At 43.1% G+C, this 21,252-nt stretch overlaps 1 protein-coding gene across 5 annotated transcripts in view; it reads left to right on the top strand.

Moving 5' to 3' along the window:
* The first annotated feature begins 2,169 nt into the window (after positions 1 to 2,169).
* ABCA1 (ATP binding cassette subfamily A member 1) overlaps positions 2,170 to 21,252 on the top strand; it is a 92,022-nt gene continuing 72,939 nt past the window's right edge. For 2 of the 5 annotated variants that reach the window (XM_069002286.1, XM_069002291.1), the window contains exons 1-2: positions 2,731 to 2,824; positions 17,673 to 17,816. In XM_069002286.1, coding sequence (XP_068858387.1) covers positions 17,751 to 17,816 — 66 coding nt within the window. In that variant the 5' untranslated portion in view covers positions 2,731 to 2,824; positions 17,673 to 17,750. Of the gene's footprint in view, positions 2,220 to 2,730; positions 2,825 to 11,930; positions 11,950 to 12,003; positions 12,094 to 17,672; positions 17,817 to 21,252 lie in introns of those variants that run through there. The other 3 variants (XM_069002288.1, XM_069002289.1, XM_069002287.1) reach the window with 3 other exon arrangements.

Consider the following 21,252-nt stretch of genomic DNA (forward strand, 5'->3'; position numbering starts at 1 on the left):
TGAAAGAAGGGGTAGGAGAGGTGCTTAACTGGAGCTTGGGACGGAAGGAGAAAGGTCTTTCCCTAAACGTTTGTTTATGTCTGCCTTTTTCCTCTCTGTATCTGAATCAGTAGCTGAAATTTTGTGTTAGTCATCCATAAATAAAATTAAGCAGGAAGTCCCATGTGAGACTGCTTTATCTGCAAAGATCTGTCATGCCTTCCACAGGACACATAAGCCAGCATATTTGCTGTGCATGAAGGAGTTGGGAGGCATAAATGTTTTTGAGAAATCCATAGGGTCTATCCTGAAATCTCAAACCACCCAAATGTAAGAATAGTTATTCTTAGAAACTATTTGCAGTGTGGTATTATCTTTGTGTTTGTACAATCTACTCATTGGATCTAACTGTGCCCCCTTCCCCTGTCATCCTTCTTGTACCATTTGCCAGTGCTTGTCCCTCAGCGAGCTCACATCACTGCCATGCCACAAGGAGAAGCAAAACTGAAGAAATTATATCCAGTGGAGCACAAAGATTTCCCACCATCCTACAGGTATTTTAACAGAACAAACTCAATCACATGCTCCATTCACTTCTTATGAACAGCTATATATTAGCTGTCTTGTTGGAAAATGTTGTTCAAATGTTTTAACTGTTGGCACCAATTTCCAGAATTTAAAAAATCCAGCCTTCTGATGATGTTGCAAAAGCTCACACTTTCCTTAGAGGAACCTAGGTTTAAATAGACATCAGTAACAGAGCAATTGTCAGCACTTAGGTATTGACATAGCTCTGTTTCCACTGAAGTTAGATCACTAATTCTTTTAAAAATTCCATCCAGTATAACCTCTCTTTCAAACTGCATTTTATGCGGGATGAGGCATAATACTTTGTTGATTGTAAACGAAATGTGCTCTTTCTCCCTGTGTACTGACTAACCATGCAGAAATTCTTTGTTTTAGAATTTAAAATTACAATCCAGACATGTTTGGAAATGTGTAAAATGCAAAGCTCTAGCATATGGTGAAAAACACACAGCTGCATTTATACACTAAATAAAGATCTTGTTTTTACTCAGTTTTACCACCAGATGCAGGTACAAACAGAATGAATCTGTTGAAGTCAGTGACATTATGTAGCAGTTACACTGGGGAAACCATGGTCAGAATCAGGAGCTTTTTTATTTTGTCCAGCTCTTAGCCTGTTTGTGAGATGTTGAAACACAGGTACTAAGGGAAGGAGCTAGGGTCACTGTGAAAATTAAAGTGTCATCTTTTATTCTGTGTGGAAGGGTCTGCATTATTAATTTGAATATTCACTGCTATCTGTAATACTCCAGTGCATTATTTTAGATCACAATCTGCCCGAGCTCTCTGGAATTCGCTTTCAGATGTTTGTATTTCTGTGCCACTTGAAAAAATACCATGGTGGTAGTCTGAGCATGGAAATAAAAGCCAGGGAACTCAAAGACAGGGTTCCCTCAGTAACTGTGTATCATCCAGATTGCTCACAATAAGGCAAAGCATTAACAGCATGAACGATAACATCAACTACTTCACTGCAGAAGGGAAATGGCAGTGCATTATGTCTGTAGAAGGAACTACAATTTAGAGTTGCCTGCCTTTCGTGCATTACTTGTTTTCATTCACAGAGAATTTTATGCCTTGAAATTGCACTGCATGATTTCACAGTACTCCTGACATGTAACAAGCAAAAAATTTGGAAGGCTTTGCATGATGCATGGTTTCTAAGGGAGGACCCCACTTGGGAGGACACCTTCAGCCATCAGACAGTAATTGCTAGGACCAGGCCATTTCTCCAGTAGATAAAACACACTACCATTTATGGATTTTGTATTTGGAGCAAGTCAGCTTGCTGTGAACTATTAAGAATAAATTGAGATTTGTTTTCATAAAGTTTGTGAATAGTTGTAAATTCCTCCATAAACTGACACAACTGAATTCATCCTTATTTGAGGCTATGTATCCAAGTGTTACATTTCACAGTTCCTTGCCTTTTTATTGCCACAAGTGACATGGAGTACAGGACGTCTGGTCCCGTTGAAACTGTTTATTATTGATTGATTTCTTTCAGGCCAACACTGTTGGTACACTCAGTACCTCAGCAGCTGTACAGCTGAGGACGGATCTGCGCCCAGTTTGTACCGGCTCAACTCAGGAGATGCGGGGAGCGGTGCAGGCCTCAAGACGCGGGCGGCTGGAGCACAGTCACCTCGCAGGTAACTCCGTGCCTGGGTTTCTGCTCCTTCTTCCCACAGTCCCCAGGAAGGGACGCCCGGGGGGTAGGGGCGGGAGGCAACGCGAGGGTCTGGGATGCTTCTCGACGCACCTGGGAGCGCGAAGTTTCGTAAAAAGCAGCGACCGCGGGCAGCCCGCAGAGTGCCGTCCCGCCGTGCAAGGCCGGGTCAAACATACCCATCCCCGCAGTTTGTTTTTGGCTGCACGGTGCACTCCCACATGCAAATCGCCGCGCCCTCCCCCAGCTCCCAACAGCAGCCGCTGCCGAGGGAAAATAAAAAAAAAAAGGGGCGCGGAGGACAGCAGAGGGGGAAAAGAAGAAAGGAAAGAGCAAAGAGAAAAGGCGACAGAGAGAAGACCCCAGAGGGAGGGGAAAAGCAGTGTGGGGGGCGGCCCCGGCCGTGGAAGGGGCGGGCTGGCCCGGCAGGGGCAGCTCCGCGCCGCCCTATAAGAGGCGCTGCGGGGCGGGGGCGCCCGGTAGCGGCAGCGGGGCCGGCGTCGGGGCCGGGAGCGGAGCCGGAGGGGATCGTGGCGCGGAGCAGGCGGCGGCTCCCCTCGGGACCGACGGCGGCTGCCGGCCGGGGAGGTAGGCGGGGGGACGCATCGCGGGCAGCTGTCGGGGAGGCTTCCCACTTGTCCCCGCTCCGCCTGGAACGGGCGGCACAAAGCGAGAGGAAAAACGCAAATGTGTGTGTGCGTGTTTCTGTTATTGTTTTGGGTTTTTTATTTGTTTGTTTTCTTACTGTTTTGGGGTTTTCGTCTTCCGGCGTGGTGCCACTCTCTCTCTGTGCCCAGCCTGGCGGGAGCGCGGCTCGGAGGATGGTTTACGGCGTAGCGGGGGATCGGAAAGGCGCTAAGAGTGTTTGTGTGTGTGGGAGGGGCGTAGTTGTGTGCTTATTTTTTAAAAAATTGTTATTTTAATTTAGCTTAGCCTTAGCGAGGCGACTGTGACTTGGCAGCGCTCACAGAGGGTGGCTCACCTTACCGCTGCCTCTCCCAGCCCCGGTGGGTGCTAGAAGATAACGGGAGGGTTTTCATCCCCTTCACTCCTACGTGACTCCTGTGAAGTCGCGGGCGTGGGATAAGGGGAGGGCCTTGGGATGGGGGGGAGTGTAAAAATAAAAAATCGATCTGGCTGCCTTTGTGATGGGCAGGAGGCTCAGTTGCATGCAACAAACCATGCTGCTGCGTGCCAGACTGTTGTGAAGTCTGGAGTGCTACGCTGCAACCTATCATCAGGCTGTTACAAAAGACTGGAGCTGCACAGCAGCCCAGATGCTTAAAACGTGCCTGGAATGATACTCTGATTCTAAATTAAAAGTTGGTATTAAACCCTATTTTTGCCTGGTTTTAACCAGAAGTGTCCCGTTTCCCCCAAGCTGTTGGCCTTGGAGATTTTAAAGTCTGTACAAAAACATACTTAAAGGACCAAAGTTGATTTTGAGTGTGTTGGAATAGACCTCACTGAAACTAGAGGGGTGTAAACATCTTCTAAATTAAGTTTAAATGAGTTGAACTTTTTTGAAAACCACTGCAATGGGTTAATGCATTAAAATTTATTTTCACTTTTGGATATGAGTTGTACTGCAGAGAACAGCCATGTCTTGGGGATGTTCCATTAACAACAGATGGTCAAGCCTGCTGTCGAAAGGCTATTGTAATGGAGCAGTCTTGCTCGGTTTTGAAAGGGGGTCATGATAGTAAACATTCAGTGCAAATGCTTTTTGTGCTTGGTGCTTGTGGCACAGCTTGATTCCCTAACAAGTGGGAATGGCAATGTATGCTGTCACTTTTCTATCGCTCAAATCAGTGTGTGATTCTGTGATGCCACAGTAGGATATGAAGCTAAGTGGGTAGCACTTGGGACTCTGCAGTGTTTTACTGATATAACAGATAAAAATGGTGTTGGTGGGTCTTCATTGTGTGAATTTGAATTTTAATTTATGTAAGAGTTGTGTGATACAGTCCATATCTGGTATGTGCAGGAGTCTGATGCCTTTACTCATGGCATGAAGCACCTTGTTTCCCATGATCATAATTTGGTAGGGCTGATTATGGTGAAAATTAGAAGTCAACCCTTAACAAAAAAGATGGGGATATAAGTTTGGTAGCATGGAACACAAGCATTGCATGGTAGAATTTAAGTTGAACCTGTTAAGTTGGGAATGCTTAGCATTAAGTAATAAAAATCATGGGTTTTTTATGCCCGTTATAGGTGTTCGGAGGGGGTTACGAGCTGGCCTCTGGGCTGAAGGAGATTGCAATTTACTGTACTTTGACATTAGAGTGTTGGAATCCAGCAGCTAGCCCCAAACTGTTCACAGTAACTTTCCCCTGATAAGTTGTTTCTGAAGGACATGTAGCCATATGGTAGTTATGTGACATAAACACCTTGGTTGCAGCTATATGTAAGGTTTCCAGGAGTCATGGTAATCTTTTGGATATTAGTTCCAAATTTCCTCTGAACAGAGCTGCATAGCAGTGCAAGCAGGTATGCTGGAAGTTTTTTAATGGTCTCTTCACACAGTGATGTTGAGGCACATTTATAAATCAGTGTGCCACATGCAGCTGCTAACAAACATTTTTGTAATGCTAAATTTTTTTCAAACCCAAACATCACTCAGTGCTGTATTGGTGTGATCAGGGACTTGATCTGGCACCAGATTTGGTACATAACATCATTGTGTATATAAAAAGTAGCTCCTGGTCAACTGCTGAACTACTGAAGATGAAATGCCATTAGCTTAAAAAAAGGTCAGCAAACTTATTTTTCCCTTTTTTCCAGGAGTGGCCTTTTCTGTAGCGCTCCTTAGGCTGAACTTCTCCCTCTCTATACGAGGGCAGACTAGTCTTCTGTGGATCAGGAGTAAGCCTCAATGACTTAGAAGATCTGCTGTCACTTTGCTTATGCAGATTCTGGGTTGAAGCATTCTCACCTGTTAATCAAGTGTAATACACACGTTTCAGAAAGCAAGTCTTCCCTTGCCTACATCTCTGCAAGCCCGTTCTCTCAGCAGTGAGTTCACCTTGGCAGAGTTAGACTCACAAAGACAGAGCAGAAAGAGGATTTGTACTGAACTCATCCGTCTGTGGCCAAATATGATCAGCTCTGCTAGTGTTTATTATGTGCATTGCACTATGCAGGCACAGTATTTCTTAGGGTGTGGTTTCTCCAGAACTTTAATCCAGAGTAATTGAAGGTTGCTAGTAATGGACCTGCTTCATTTCCCCTGGTCTGCCTGTTCTTTTCTCTCCCTGTCTGTTTCATCCTTTGTGCTGGCACTGGAATTCACCAACCCAGGGTTAGTAATTGAGAGCAAAGTCTCTTCTTTTTGCCTCCTGTTTTTGTTTTTCCACCCCAGCATCCTGTGTTCAGAGTCTTCTCATGGCTTTGGGAGCACTGGTGCCGGCACAAAGGTGATGACAGAAGGGAGCAGAGAGGGACCCAAACTACCACTTTGTTTGAGTAACCTTGAAGCAGGCACCCTCAGTGTTTATATAGGTCTTCTAGGCTGGGCAACACACCAAATCCTGAAATAAGTCCAGAGGCTATGGTTAACCAAACATTGTTATGTTTCTCTTAGGCTGGTTATTCTTGATGACTCCTGTGAGAGGAGCTAGAGTCAGGGTTTACTGTGTTTAGTAAAACACATTTTATACATAAGATATATTTTCCTTGATCATCTGAGGCTGCTGGGACTCTGCTTGCTTTCTCCAGGTCTGGCATGGCACAAATTCACTCTCTCTAAGATTATTTCATATTTATGCCAGCTGAGGATTTGAATTCTGAATGCTTGAAACTTTTTTTTTGTGTAGTTTATGAGCATGCACATCTGCAGTTACTGATAGTAAGAGTATAGATAAGAAATAACATGGCTAGGCTGTTTATAGTGTTTAAAAGATGATCACCACAAAAAAAAGTTAAAATGTCTCATTCTCTAGCTACATGTCTTGCTTGTATTGACTGCACAAAGTCATACAGGTAATTAAGAAGAAATACCATGACTAAAACTACTGAATGGAGTACCTGAAGTACCCTGTTCCCTTTCTTTGAAATAGGTGGCAGCAAAGCTGGTCCTGTCTGTTTTAGCATTTGTGATGGGGAGAAAAAGTATTTTTGCTTGTTTCAAGAACTGAGAGAGAGACAGAGTAGGATGGAAAACTGTTGATGCAGCTTTCCTGACACAAAAGGCTAACATTGTAGGAAAAATGGGAGCATTCAGATCTTTATTTGTTGGGTTATTAGCAAAAAAGCCTGATCATACATAATAAAAATGGATGTCAGTTTGAATGGTATAAGTATCCACATACAAGCTGACCTTTTTCCTCTTCTGTTTTTTTTCTGGAGGAGTGTTGCTTAGCAGAGCTCTGTCTGAAGCGGTGAGATTGGTTTGTGTTATGCTGACTTTGTTACAGAACAATTGGAGTTGGACAGAAAAAGGAAAGCAAGAGAGCCTTTCCAAGACTGTTCTGGCTTGGGGTAGATAGCAAGGTTATTCTCTGGGAAAGAACAAAGTTAGAGCCTTTTACCACACAGTTCAGAGATCATTCTGGGGATCTGATTTCCTTTTTAGCAAATAGCAGGCAGGGCTGTGTAGAAAACAGAGGTGGCCAAAATCTGTTAGCGCTCTGCTTGCTTGACTCTCTGAAACAGTTTGCAGTTTTACTAGCTTGTTTCCAAATGAATGGTTGTTACTGGGAGCAAGCAAGCAAGCCATGCAGCTAATATTCATTAGCATAGTACCTGTTAGCCTAGTAAAGGTCAAAATTAGGCCGTGTGAAACGTCTTGGAGCAGCAGTTTTGGTGATGTAGGTAACAAGTGCAAGGTTAGGGACCAGGAAAACCTGGTTCTCAGCATGTCTGCCCTTCTTGTGGTGACTTGACTGTTTCCTGTTAGCTGCTTTCACCATTGTTATAATAATGGCATGACCAAAGTTTATATTCTTTATGGTAGAAGTCAAAGTATGTTTCTTCTCACATTCAGCAGGTAACACATCTTTTTTTAAAGACTTCAGGCTGCGTTGCTAGTGGCAGCAACCTGGTTTTAAGTCCAATATTTTTAGAGATATGCCTGCTTTTAGAGGTGAATTTTTGTGCCTTAAAAAGAAACAAGCAAGTTATCATAAATGTTCTTTTTCTCTGACAGCTGTATTCATGAGGAGTATATTGATACTCTGGGGATCTATTGGTAGCTTTTTTTCTCTTCCTATTATTTTAATTATACTCCTGCAACGAGAGTTTGGCTATGACTGCCAATAAAAACAGTTAGGACCAAACTTTAAGAAACTCCAGAACTTTCCTCATCCAAACAATAAAGCAGTACTGAGCTTTTCTGAGTGCAGATCCATGGACATTTCTTTCTGGTACTAGTACAGGAACCAAAGTTCAAAATGTACTCTTCCTCTGAATGCAGTATTCTTATTTAATAAACTGAATTAGTGGATCCTGCATTTGTATTTTTGTTCTGCCAATGGGAAAAGTGCTTTTTATTGAATTTATTTGTTTTAAGGTATTTTAGATATTTTAATTATTCTTTACCCTCTTAAATCAGAGTAGCAGTTCTTACTGCTTTGTTTCCCATCTCTCTCAAACCTGTATTTAAATATTCATGCTAAAGTAAGCAATAGGAGTTTTTTCTACTGTGTTTGGAGAGATATGGACTTGCTTCTTTCTTCTAACAAACTGATGCAATCACCTGTACACCATCTGTTTTCAGATTTCTACAGATTTTATTTTTCCCAGATAATTTCTTTTTTTATTCTCCTGATTGCCAGCCATGTCTCCCAGAGCTGAATTCCTTGTTCTTGTGACATACTCTGATAATATTCACATCTCTACATCTATCCTCCCAATTATGTTCATATATAAAACCAGACATGATTGCAAAATGGGATTGTCTGTTGGAGTGCACTTTGGCTTCAGTGGAGCTTTCTCAGCACCATTAAGGTTATTCTAAACTTAACGTGAAAAAGGTATGTTTTGTGTCCTATATCCGTAAAAAACTTGCAACATTTCTTTTTGCTGACCTTGCTCTCTTGTAAGCTTATTGCTTTTCCCATTTCACGCTACTTCTGCACTTGCCTGAAGTGTTTTCTGTTTGGAGTCATTTGGCTGAAATTCAGTCAAGCACAGCTCTTCAGCTCTCTGCTTGGTCCCTTGAAGCTTTAGGAGCAAACTGATGGAGCTCTGTCCTGAAAATACTTCTGCATTGTGAGATGTAGCTTAGGACTTGAACAAATCCTGTCATTCTTTCCTGGATGTGTCTGTATATGATGTGGAATTAAGCATACATTAGCCTGCTTTGCATGGCTGTAACTGCCACGCTCACCCTAAGGACTGAAGCTGCAGCAGCAGGGGTGCAGCTGGAGCTGAAGAGTAGAATGTGTGAGTGACAACTGTTTGCTCTGTGGATCAGGCAAAATGGGAAGATTGGCACACACTTTCTGGCCGTGCTCCAAGCTAACTGCCCTGTGCCACACCTGACTCAGCAAGTATGCAGGCCACCTTATCCTGTGTGCCTGCTATTTTCATATTCTTCTGTGAATAACTTCAGAGATGAAGTTATAACTTTAGGGATAAAGTGATTATTGAAGTCTGTATGGGTTGCCAAGATTGATCAGAAATTCATTCTTCTTCATAGCTGACACTCACTGATTTCAAAAGTATTTGGACATCTCTTTATCACTTTAGTGTATTACCATCTTCCATATCAGCAGAGTTGGATGGTAGCCACATGGGACCTGAGGTCTTGTAGCCGTATCTTTTGTTGGCTTTATAGACTTCACCTCTACTCAAGCTGACAATGGCTGCTAAATACTAACTTTGCCAGTTTGTTGCTATCTTTTGTCAGTGTCATTTCCTTCCATTGTGCTAGAGGCTTTTTCTTGGCTGATGGTTTTCTGCATATTTCAGTGATATTTTTGTTTTATTTGCTGTTCCTTATAGCTGTGCCACAGATATCAGTGCAGTTGTGTAGATACCAAGCTTAACAGACAGCTTATTCTTTATGTCTCTGAATCTCAAAGGCACCACTGTGAAATTTTCTACAGTGTAAGACATACTATATTCTGCTCTGTTACTGGAAACATGCGCTGGTTTATGGCACAATGTTCCCAAATGGCAAAGATGGAGAGGAAGATTACACTACAGTTTCTTTTGATGTTACAGGGCAGGCATACATCTCAAACTGCAGTTTAATCTTCTTCTGGACACCATTGGTGTCCTCCTCTTGTTCCAAGATAAACAGCAAGTTGCAAAAGCAAGATATAGGAGAAGTCACTCCTTTCCAAAAAAGTCATTATGAATGTGATGACAAAGCTACAAGTCTTCATAACTTTGTGCAGTAGAAGATAGAAATATGCCAGTGATGCTTGAGTGGCTCTGCAGTAGGATCATGGAGCACCTGTCAGTGTTGCACTTTTAAAAACCAGTTACCTGGCTGATTAGTATAAATGATTCAGTGACCAGGATGTCCTGTGGAAGGGGTAGTAGTTGGAAGTGTTTTGTGTCCTAACACTGTATGAGCTTGTGGAGTTCTTCTGGAAAAAGCTGCTTTTTGGGGAGGCTGTGTCTTCCCCCCGTTGTGGTTGCTGCCAAGCAGAAAGGTACATTTTGCAATGTGAAATTCTTTACCCTTTTTCCTAGTTGCAGATATATTGTCCTGAAACCGGATGTGTCAAAAGCTGGAAGAAGTGACTGGAGCTGTGTAGCACAGCTTTTAGCAGGCTGTGTGCTGACAATACTATACTTGCTCAGAGATCAAAGCTTAATGGCATGAATTGAGCTCAAATGTCGCAACTATTATTTTAGCAGGATGTTCTATTATTTCTACATTCCTCTAGAAAAGAGCCATTCTTTGAGAGCCAAAAAAACAAAATCTGCTAATATGGACTATGGATTTTTGGACATTGGCCGTGATAAAGCAAATCACATTTTATGTTTGTATTTGCTGAAGAATGGACTAGATTTTTGCCTTTTTCTTTTCTTCCATAGGGAAAGTAGGGGACACTCAGTGTAATGTTGAAAGTTGAAATGCTTCATGTATTTCACAACCTTCTAGTGGAAGCTATTTTTTTTGTAAAATAGATGACCGCATTTCATCTTGCGTATTAAACTTGACACTTAAGCAATCCTCTTGCCTAAGTGCATGCCACAGACCCTTGCATGTGCATTCTTTTGGGTCAGTCCAGCTATGGTGCATGCAAACTTGACATCTTGCATTGCATTGGAGTTGTGCTTGTTTCACACTAAAGTCATGACAACCAGTTGTTGTGGTCTTTCTGGTAGGCAGATATTTCTGACTTGTGACAGGTTTTTCAAAATTACTTGGCATGTTGTATCACAAGGGAAGGTTGTAAAGCAGCAGTCATTTTTGAAAATGTGTGTCTGTGTAAATGTTAAAAAGAGACACTGAGGACTCTGAAAAATGTAGTTCAGTCTTTATTATGGAGTAGTTCGTAAGCTAGTGCTTTCTTCTGTGAGGAACTATCACATGTGGTTTATTTCTGATTGGTAAGGGTAGGCCCACCAGCATCTCAGAAATACATTCTAGGAGTTTGGCTTTGACGGGTGAAGCAAGTTAGGCACTCTGAAGAGTTTAGGGCCAGGAATGTCAGTACTCATGGTGTTAATTCTGGGCCGGGTCTTTCAAAATGATCTGCTCATCTGTTCACAGTGGAGCATTCAGAAGAGCTCTGCACATAATATACTGACTTATGAAATATCCATTTGCTCAGTTCTCATGCCAAGGCTAAATAACTTTAGATGCCCCTTGCCATTTTGCCTAAAGAGTTGGGAAGCCAGATTTCCACTCCTAACGTGACATGTTAAGCCTGAGTCTTGTCAGAGCAAGATCCAGGCTTGCTTCTCTGTGTAGTACATAGTGCAGCAAGCAGAACCTAGTATTTGGCTTGGGTTCTGTCTATTTGTTTTCATAGCAGCAGTTTGAGCAGGTTGTGAATAGGTATTTTACTGTTGGCCTGTGCCAAAAGGAGTCCCTTTCCATTGGTTGTCTCTAGTCTTCTGTGAAGTTGGAGCCCCCTTACAAAATAATGTGAAATAATTTATTCTGCGTTTTGTAGCTTTGTGCATGCTGCCTTAAGGGTCCTGTGGATGAGTGAGAGGCTGCGTGTCTTGGACCAGAGGCGGCAGGTTGCTAGAGGTATTCCATGAGACTGTTCCCTCAGCTTCCTGATATTTTGGCATAATCCTTTAAATGGTGGTTTTACTAAATTTTACATGCTCCTCAAGGAGGAAAAATGAGTTAAACTGCATGGCTGTGTTGAAAGCCATGTACTAGTTGCCTTCAGTATTAGTAAACACTGGAGAACAAGACCAGAACCTGTTTACTACCTAACTCTAGGTCAGGTACTCAGTGTGGGAAGTAAACCAGTAGGAGGATCTTTCCAATAACTGCCAGTAAAATATTGTTGTTTGTCACCCTAATCAAATTCCTGCCTCTGACCCAGAAGCTCTCCAGTCACATTGCTAGGAACAAGGAGTCGACATAAACTCTGTGACATGACCTGGGTGATTTTGAAGAGGAAAGCACTTCTCACTGAAGGACTCTTGGGATGGAATAGGAAACTTTGTGTCCTGTATTCATTTGGCAAAAGGAAGAGAAATGTCCTCTGTGAGGAGGTTATGAAAGACCAGCTATTAGCGTCTGTGCGCCTCCACTGATAACGATCCTGTGTCCCAGGCCGGAGCTGGTAGGTCCAAAGCTCACACCTCCACTGCTGATCCTGCATTGGTTGTGACTGCTACAGACTCTAGCAGGGCTTAAGCCAGGAGATAGACGTGTGGGATCTGATGGTTTCATTCTAGTTTCTGCTTTTGCTTGCTTGTGACCTTAGGTGAGTTGCCTGAACTCTGTGCTGCTAATGCTTTTTATGGCACCTTCTTGTAACCTATTTCAGGCTCTTTGGGTTAAAAGATTACTTCAAAAGTTCAGTACTGTTATTTATATGGAATTGTCATTGTTCGGGTGGCAGTTTCCCCTCTTTCCTAGAGCTCCAGTAAATGTCATAGGTCTTTTGACTGCTTGAAAGTTTTAGAGGTGGGAATGTCAGATTTGTTCCTTTGGGTTTTGAAAGCTCAGTGTGACTTTGTCAGAGAATGGACATTACTTTTGGTTCTTTATGCACTGCCTGTTTCTGCTGGAGATTTTATGTCCAATTAGATCTCTAGCAGCAGAACAAAAAAATTGCTTGTGCTTGCCCACAGCTGCTCTTTATCTAGCCTAATCCTAATATAATTGGGATCAATACTGTTTTTTTGTTCTAGTTACAGCTGCTGTGCTGGAAGAAGGGAAATCTTGGAGTTTGGCAGAGAAGTGGCCAAGGCACTAGACCTTGATTTAGGAGATGGGGATTTAGTTCTCAACTTTAGACTTAGTCTGTATCTCTGTTACACTAATGCCCATCCAGGCCACTAGTCCTCTGGTGGTTTGTCTTATGTGGGTCAGAATGTCAGTTCATGAGTCAGGCACTTCTGTCCTGCCTTCATATGCACAATTGTTAGAGGGATCTGCTTTCCACTGATGGCATACGGATCGCTGGGGGACTCTAGATCTGGGCTTTGCAGAATTCACATGGCTCATGGTATTGTTTCCGTCGCAGGATGCGGCTTGACACTATCTAACACAAGTTAAATGTCAAGATATTATCAGTGTTCATAAAGACGACTATATTTCTGCTGAAATCTGATGTTTATGCTTTAGTTGCTCATTTTCTTCCAAAATGAGTCTCATTTGACTTGATACTTGCGTAGACAAGATCTATTGGAGTTAAGCAGATGTACAAATTTTTTGTCTAGGGCAGGAAGCATGAAGTGCTAGATCATGTCTGCTTGTGAGACAGGAGAGTGCTGGCTCTTGTAGCTCATAACATGTAGCTGTTAGATTGGTGCTCTCCATGGCCACTTGATCTGTGGAGAGTTGCCAGTGGCGGTAACTTCTGTGATAAGGAAAATCTGACTGAGAGGACGGAGGCTGCTAGCTTATTTCATGGAGGCCACTGAGCCTTCCATCAACTGGTGAAAGCTTTTTAGCTCTGCTGGCAAGGACTTAGTTTAAATTGCCTATAGTGTCTTGCCAGAGCCCTGAAGTGTTCCAGTTTCATAAGGTTTGGTAAGTTCACTTTGTTCCCTCTTGAAATAGTGATTTAATTTTTTCTTCTCTAGGGGAAAGGTTTTTTTTGCCTCCCAAAAAAAGCAAACAGCTGCATTGTTTGCAGAAAGCTGCTTTTGAAGGCTATTTTATGTTTACTTAGTACAGACACCAGGCGAGGGGGTGGGGAATGGATTTTATGCCACTTGAGCTTTTTATTCTCTAAATCTACAGCTGTAAAAATACATTTATTTAACAGGGATTAGGTCTGGAGACTGTTGGTATACCAGCTAATGGACTTTTCAACAGCCGTTCTAGTTTGAAATAGCAGCTAGCACCCTTCTAGAGAGAAAGGGCTGGCCAAAATATGTGTTTCATTGTCATCATTTTCGGAGGTTGCCCTGTAGCCTAACTTTCTCTTGAGTAATTTTCTGAATTGCAGAAAATGAGATGCAATTGCAGCCCTATTGGTCGGGAGGCTGTGCAGGATTTCTGCAGCAGGGCGAAATGTCATATGCAGGGAGTCTTCTGCAAAGGCAGACCATGGGACTAGTGCGTGGAATCTGTGCTTTAAGTGTGCAGGTGGGAGTTGTACTGTGGTACTTCATATCACAGGAAAACTAATGCTGTGGGGATGAATTCCTGAAGCTTTTCTTACTCTAGACAGAAGGCAGTATTACTGCTTCAGGGAGTTCTGGGTGAGTGTCAGGAGTGATCACTGATACCTGCTGTTGGCTCAGTTTTACACAGGTGAGACGTAAAAGCCTGCATTGGAAACTTAACAGAGTTTTGACACAGCAATACTAAATGTCAGGTTGTATTTCCCAGCTATGTTGAACTTATCAGACTGGTCCGAAGTGGAGATACAGTGGGACTTCAACTCTAACCGAGCTGGAACTGTTGGGTTGATAGGTTTTCTGCATCTCTGGCTTACATCTCTTGCCTATTGTGAGCTGGAAGAACATCTGAAAGGATGCTAAGCTGTTTTCCTCTGATATTAGTTTGCTAAATGCTTTCTGATGGATTAGTAATTCAAGTGAATTAAAGTAATTCAAGTTAACTTGTGTCAGCAGCAAACCAAATATGACAGCCTCTGTGGATGAAAATCAGAGGTGACTACTAACAAACCTGTTCCACAGTCTGTAACAGATACTGGGGCATACAGTGTCATTGCAGCTGTCACCCAGCATGGCTGGAAGAACTGGATACACTTCAGGCTCAGGTGTTGTGCTCTTGGGGATTAGTCCCCTGTTAGGCTTCATGCCCTACTTTGATGCAGGGACTTAGCTGGTATGCCTACATTTGGGCAGTCCTTAAAAGTTAGTATTTTTATGTATTTTGAAACTTCAGGCAGAACAGGCCAGATAATTTGCTTTGTTTCCAGTAAAGGTTAGCTAAACTTTAGAGAGCTAAAGTTCAAGCAGATGGCACAGCTGAGTCTTCCTGGCTGTGCATGCTTCTGCTGGTCAGCTGAGATGAGTTAAATGATAAAATATGTGCCCTTAGCTCACTACAGTTTGCTAATGTGATGTGAATGTTACAACTTCTATAAAGCAGTGTTTCCATGTTCTGTATCCTGGGGACTGACTGCAGTTGCAAGGGATCAGTGTCTGAATTTTCACTGATGTGCATTAAACCAGCTACCCTTTGATTTGCTCATTCCACAAACTGCTTGGACTTCTGTTTTGCCTCTGTGCAGGGTATTGAGGTGCAGGAGTAGGGTCTAATTCCATTGATGAGAACACCAAAAGTCTCTTCAACTCTCCATGGGATCCTTTTTGTACTCTTCCTGTGGCACTTTATTCTTACAGATTTTGGTGTTTGGCTTTAATTGCTGGAAAGCATTGGAAATCAGTTTTTTGCAGAGTTAACAGTATTGGGGGCATGAGCATGAGGTGTGGAGTGGGTACTCTGAACACCCTTCTGAAGATAAAAACCACCTGTTGCTTAACTACCAGTGACTGTAGAAGGCTGTACAGTCCCTTCCAGTCCTCTACTTCTGTATGCCAAACTTGTACAGTGACTGCAGGATTAGACTTAGGCAGAAAATCTTCCATTTTGTGGCATGGTGGACAGCGCAACAAATCAAATGGAGGTCTGTGACCTACAGAGCAGTACCAGTATCCTTGTGGAAAAATGCTTGAGAAGAGCAATTCTCTTAGCATTCATCGAAAGATTTTTGTACCACATTAGTGGTCAGTGAGTGCCTGTGTACTATTAAGTAGTAACTCTCTTCAGAGGGAATAAAAGTGTTGCCAAATCCCCCAAATCCTAAGCAGAAACTTCACAGCGGAGGTAGTACAAAGGAAACGTAACAATATTCCCTACTTAGTTTTGTTGCTATGTTGATTGCAGCTTTAGGTATGTAATATTGACATTCAATGGAGGTGTTTCAAAGCCCACCCCCTCCCATATCCAAGCCTGTAAGCAGTGGTGTGCTTTGGGTCCATGAGCATGGGTGCAGTCATCAGCCAGGATTTGTCCTCTGACATTCCCCACAAAGGGCAGGTTTTTTCCCTACTGTGGATATGCCAATAGCCTGTCAACTGCCTTGCTCTAGGTACGTCTGGGAATTCACAGTCTACCAGCCAGATGTGCATGCATTTGGAATGTGTTAGTGTCAGGGTGCTCTAGCCAGCAGGATGCACTGGGCAGGGGAGGATGGCTCTCCTGTCAGACGAGTTGGGCATTCCTCTGAGAAGGAGAATCTGTGGAGATCCTGTCAGTGAGTTAGAGCAGCACCTGGCAGAAGTTAATGAGCCCATGCTGACTGTACACTCTGCTGCCCGTGTGCTGGTATGAGGTTCAGTTTGTAAGGTTTCGTGGGCATCTATTACTGCTCTTTGGTTCTCTGTACTGGCATTAAGGAGCACTGTTGTAATACTACAGTGTAATCATCTACAGAACTCGTGTAATAGGTTTATTTTTGTTAGTCACGTTGAAGATTTTTTTTGTAAAACAGATCTATATTATTAAGAGACAAGTTTTTAATCTGCAAGTCATTGCAATAATGGAATTTACTTTTGGATGAGACTTGAAGACCACAATTGTTCATCATCTCAAAGCTCACATCCAGAATTTTTCATTAGTCTTACTCCAGTGTAGGACTGGTCAGAGCATTTCCTGAGGAAGTCTTATGTTCCTAGCATGTTTGTGGATATTTTGGAATCTTTTCAATGCAGTTTGCAATCAGACATGCAACTCTTAGTCATAGGGCTGGGGTACTGTTTATGTGGGACACCAGAATCAAAAGCATGTGTGTCCCCAGTTTAACAGGTGTTGGAAAGAGTGGTTCTCTTGGTGTGTGTTTGAATCAGCTGCTAGTTGTCCTCTTAATGCTGATTCTGCTAATGGAGTGTATTCAGGTACATAAATCAGAATCAATTTAATGTGGATTAACTAAGTTCTTGTGTGGACACTTATTCAGGATTAAACTGCTCTTAATTTGAAGTGGCCTTAAAACTCAGAAGTAAATTAAGATATGCTGAATTAATTCTGGAAAATTAAATTTAACTAATGTAGTGTAAGCTCATCCTAGAGCTTAAAGATTGAGCTGTGCTGGAAGACTGTGTACCAATCCTATACTATGCTCTTATTAATCGCCACCAAAGAGATTAATGTATTTTTTAATCCTTTAAGCTCTCATACTGTAGTGAGATGCACACTTAGTGCACCTAATTCACAACAGTGTTAGAGGCCAGGTGATTGCAAGACCTGAGCACCGACTAAATAACAATTTTCCAGGTACTTCATCTAGATTTGAACAACTCTAGGGTCCTTCTTAGTCACTTACCTTCAAGGGAATGGACATTTCTCCCTTGCCTGTTAAATGCACAGCACTTTCTCCTCAGAGTGGTGGTGTTGACTGGGCTTCAGAACAAAGGCTTTCCTAATTTGGCAGCTGGCTTTTCACCATTATAAAAGTAAATATGGAAAGAGGCTTTAAGGAAAAGGATTGAATTTTATGGTTCAGTCTTATTCAGAGGGGTCTTTAAATCATTTTTCGAAGCCTGTTATTTTTTCTCATTTGGGGCTATCCTTGCTCTTGGAATTTCTGGGGCAGAAAATAGAGTTGTATTGCAAACCTCTTTTTGTGCTTTGGAGCTTTGAGGTAAGAAACAGGGAGCTGAATCTCAGTTTACTGAGACCCATGAGACTTGGCTGGAGTCCATGGGCTAAGAAAGGAGACAGTGGGGTGTTCCATGGGGGGGCTGCAAGGTCACAGAGTGCAGCCTGTTGTCTTTCCCTATCTTGTTGCCTTTTCTGTTTTGAATGACACAACTTTTCCCTTCCAACTTTTTTCTTGTTTTTCTTTTCTTTCACTAGTTGATGCCTAGCCACAACATCTGTACTGTGTACTGCTGCTGCTACACAAAGAGAGCTTCTAGCCTTTGCTGAAGGAAGATGGCTTTCTGGACACAGCTGGGGTTGCTGCTATGGAAGAACTTTACCTACAGAAGAAGACAGACTGTAAGTATTAGCCCAAGGGTGTTCTGAGATTTTAAGTTATAGTCTTGTAGCTTACTTTTTGAGAAAAACAGGGAAACATTCTCTATCTTACTTAGTGTTCCTCCTCTAGTGATTCCTGGCTGAGCAACTGGTCTGGCTTTGGAAAAACCTGTTCAAATTGGAGAGAGTGGTGGGTGGACAGAAACCAGCGGGCTTGAAGGCACTCAATACTTCTGTCCTGAATTCCAGTGTGAGAGTGTTGGAGTACTGGAACACTGGTGTCAGATCAGGCAGAGAGGAGGGTGCATGACTGCTCTGTGCAGCAAGGAAGATGTGAAATGAAAACCTGTGCTGAGACCTGCTCCACTCTGTGGGTGAGGCATTGCCAGGCTGCAGGGATGTGCCCATGAGTCTAAAAGCTTTTGAATGCTGCAAGTTGCAACAACAGCAACAAAATCCTGCTGTTTCCTAATGGCAGAAGTGGCAGAGGCAATAGCAGACATCTCCAGTCACTTAAATCATTGAGAGAATCCCAAACCTGCTGTGTAACTTTACAGCAGAAGCTATGGATTAAATGGATGGCATGAACCATGTTCCTGTATCGGCATGAGGATAAACCCAGGCAACTGATGTTTTCCTGCCAAGGTGTCTTCTGAGTGGCTAAAATGCTGTCCTCACCATATGTTAACAGTGTGGAAATTTACCTGTCAAGACTAGACAATACGTAAGAAGAGTTTCTCCTTGTGATAACAAGGACACAAGAGTGTGGATCCAATGTGGTGTTCTTAAAATTCTTTTGCCTTTAGATTAATGAGACCTCATAGGATGCTATAACTCTTGAAAACAGCTAAAAGTCTGAGAAAACATGGTATTGGACCTCTAGAGATTTAGGAAATACCTGTGTTGGACAAGGCCATGATTTGTGCAACAGGCTTGTTCAGAGGATCTGGCCTGCTAGATCTGACCTTGAGGAGGTATCAGTAGGGAATGTGAAGGGAACATGCGTTACTGAAGTGGTGAGTGGAAAGTGGTCTCTGATAAGGTTTTTGAACCCTGCAAATGTCAGGATGCCTGCCAGCCAGTTGGGCTGTGTTGTTTTAGTAACTCAGTGTCACAAGGGAGGGGAGGCTGTCATATTCACCACTGGTAATGGTGGCAGTCCCTGAAGTATTCACTCAGGTGTCTGAGGCTTGTTTTTATAGGACTTGGGTCCAGTGAATTCAGAACTGGAATCAGTCTATTCTTAAATAAAACAGACAAAGGGGGCTCATGGCCTCTTTGACGTTTCCTGTATACATCTCTGGTTATAGAACTGCCAATGATGACAAAGTTTTTGTTTTGTGTGTTTTTGCCTTTCATGAGTCTCGATCTCATGGATTCCCCACCAGAGAGGTCATGAACCACAGTTCAACTGCAAGGAGTGGGGCTGTCTGCTCTCTGGATGTATGGGTCACATCCTGGCCTTGTGAACAGACTTATGGTTTAGAAAAATGTTACAAATGAAGCTGGGGAAGTAGTCTCAAGACTGGCTGTGGCTCCTTAAGACTGGCTCTTGTCAGCTATTGCCCGTGTAACCTAGGCTCTAAGAGCTAAAAACACTCTTCCTACCTTGGTACTAGAGGTCTAACTTTTGCCTATTACCAAACTGCCTTTAGAAAGTAGGGCATTTCTAGGATGTTGTGGGATTTTCTGAAGTGATGTTAAACTGAGTAAACCAGGAGGATGTTTCAGAGGAGCTGAATTTTACGCTGAGGATGATAGCTTGGTTTTCTGCAGTAGGATCTTCTGAAAATAATAGAATCATAGAGTCATTGTGGTTGGAAAAGACCTCCAAGATCATCAAATCCAGCCTTTGTCCAAACACCCCCACACCAACTAAACTGTAGCACTAAGTGCCATATCCAGTCATTTTTTGAACACTTCCAGGGACAGCAACTCCACCAACTCCCTGGGCAGCCTGTTCCAATGCCTGACCACCCTTGCAGTGAAAAAACTGCTCCTGATGTCCGACCTGACCCCTGACACAGCTAGAGGCTATGTCCTCTGGTCCTGTCACTATTTCCTGGGAGAAGAGAACAACCTCCCTCTTCCTACAACCTCCTTTCAGGTAGTTTTGGAGAGTGGATAAGGTCTCCCCTGAGCCTCTGTTTCTCCAGGCCAAGCAACTCTAGTACTGCATCAGGCGTGGAGAGGTCTGAGTTTAGCAGACCTTGTGTCATGTCAAGGTAGCTGTGCTGGGCGCAGGGCTGTGTACTGGGCAGCGGGGGTGCATTATATCCTCCGGTGGTGCCAGAGAAATGCAGCAGGCTAATCCTTCTGGATCTGCTCAGCTATTTCTTGGTGCCTTCTGGCGGCTTCTATACCGGTTTCCCATCAAGTACCCCAGAGGGCATGAAACTGCTCAGGATCTCTATTCCCCACTGACTGTTAGTCAATTAATAATGAAAGCCTGAGACATGGCTTGTTTTTGTGGGGCTCCGCAATTGTGCAGGGGTTTTCTCATTAACAGTTCTCATTTGGGCTTTACCTGAAGATGTCAGGAGGGGAAGGCCACTTAACAGGAAATGGCAGAGAAGGAGCAGAACATCTCTTTTCACCATGCTGTTATCATGGCTGCACAGTTTTTCATGTCTTTGCTTTCCCAGTAGGAGACCATCGTCCTTGAGTTGGGTTGTGCTGATGAAGGCTCTCTCCCATTTGTACTTACTGAAGGTGTAGCCTAGAAATAGTTTGATCCTTACCCTTCTTCTCACGAGAAGTGTGGGCTAGCCTTGGCTTCCCACTGAACCCCCTTGTTGGCTGCTGCGAGTTTGGGCTGCATTGCGAAAGCTGGGTTCAAAGCTCACCCTGACGTGTGCAGTTCAAGTGTTACTTTGTACTGGATAACTTCCAACAACACCGGTGTGGGGGGAAGGAGCTCACATGGGGAGAGAGGAAAGAAAAATCATGTTCAGGGGTCACTGTGTAAAAACATTTCTCTCCCTGCTTTCTTGCACATGAGGAGACACCTCAAAGTTGCATAGAGAGACTGGTCAGCTGCTGGTAGCTCTCTGCACTGAAACTGGATCATAAAGGTGTGGAGGGGAGTTGACAGTGGGATGGGGTGATAGTCTTGCTCAACAGATTTCCTGTTGACACAATGTAGAGCTCAGTGTTTAATGGCATCCTGCATCATGCAACTGGTATAAATTTGGCATGCTTTAGGTATTAACCTTGGTAAAATTAGGACAAATTTGTTCTTAGCTGAACTCACCTGCTGTGTGCAAATGGGATGTTCCTACTTCAACTCAGGTGGAGCAGGGATAGCTGAGGGGTTGGGTGCTTGAAGATTAATTTCATTATTTACCAGGCTCATCTAGTAGTTGCAGCAGAAAAGTGGCTGAGGAGACTTGATCTTTCAGTATCCACGTAGAATGAAGCTCAGTGAGACGTGTTCCCTTTTTAGTATCTTTGTGTC

The sequence above is a fragment of the Aphelocoma coerulescens genome, assembly GCF_041296385.1.
Source record: "Aphelocoma coerulescens isolate FSJ_1873_10779 chromosome Z unlocalized genomic scaffold, UR_Acoe_1.0 ChrZ, whole genome shotgun sequence".
NCBI classification, from domain to species: domain Eukaryota; kingdom Metazoa; phylum Chordata; class Aves; order Passeriformes; family Corvidae; genus Aphelocoma; species Aphelocoma coerulescens.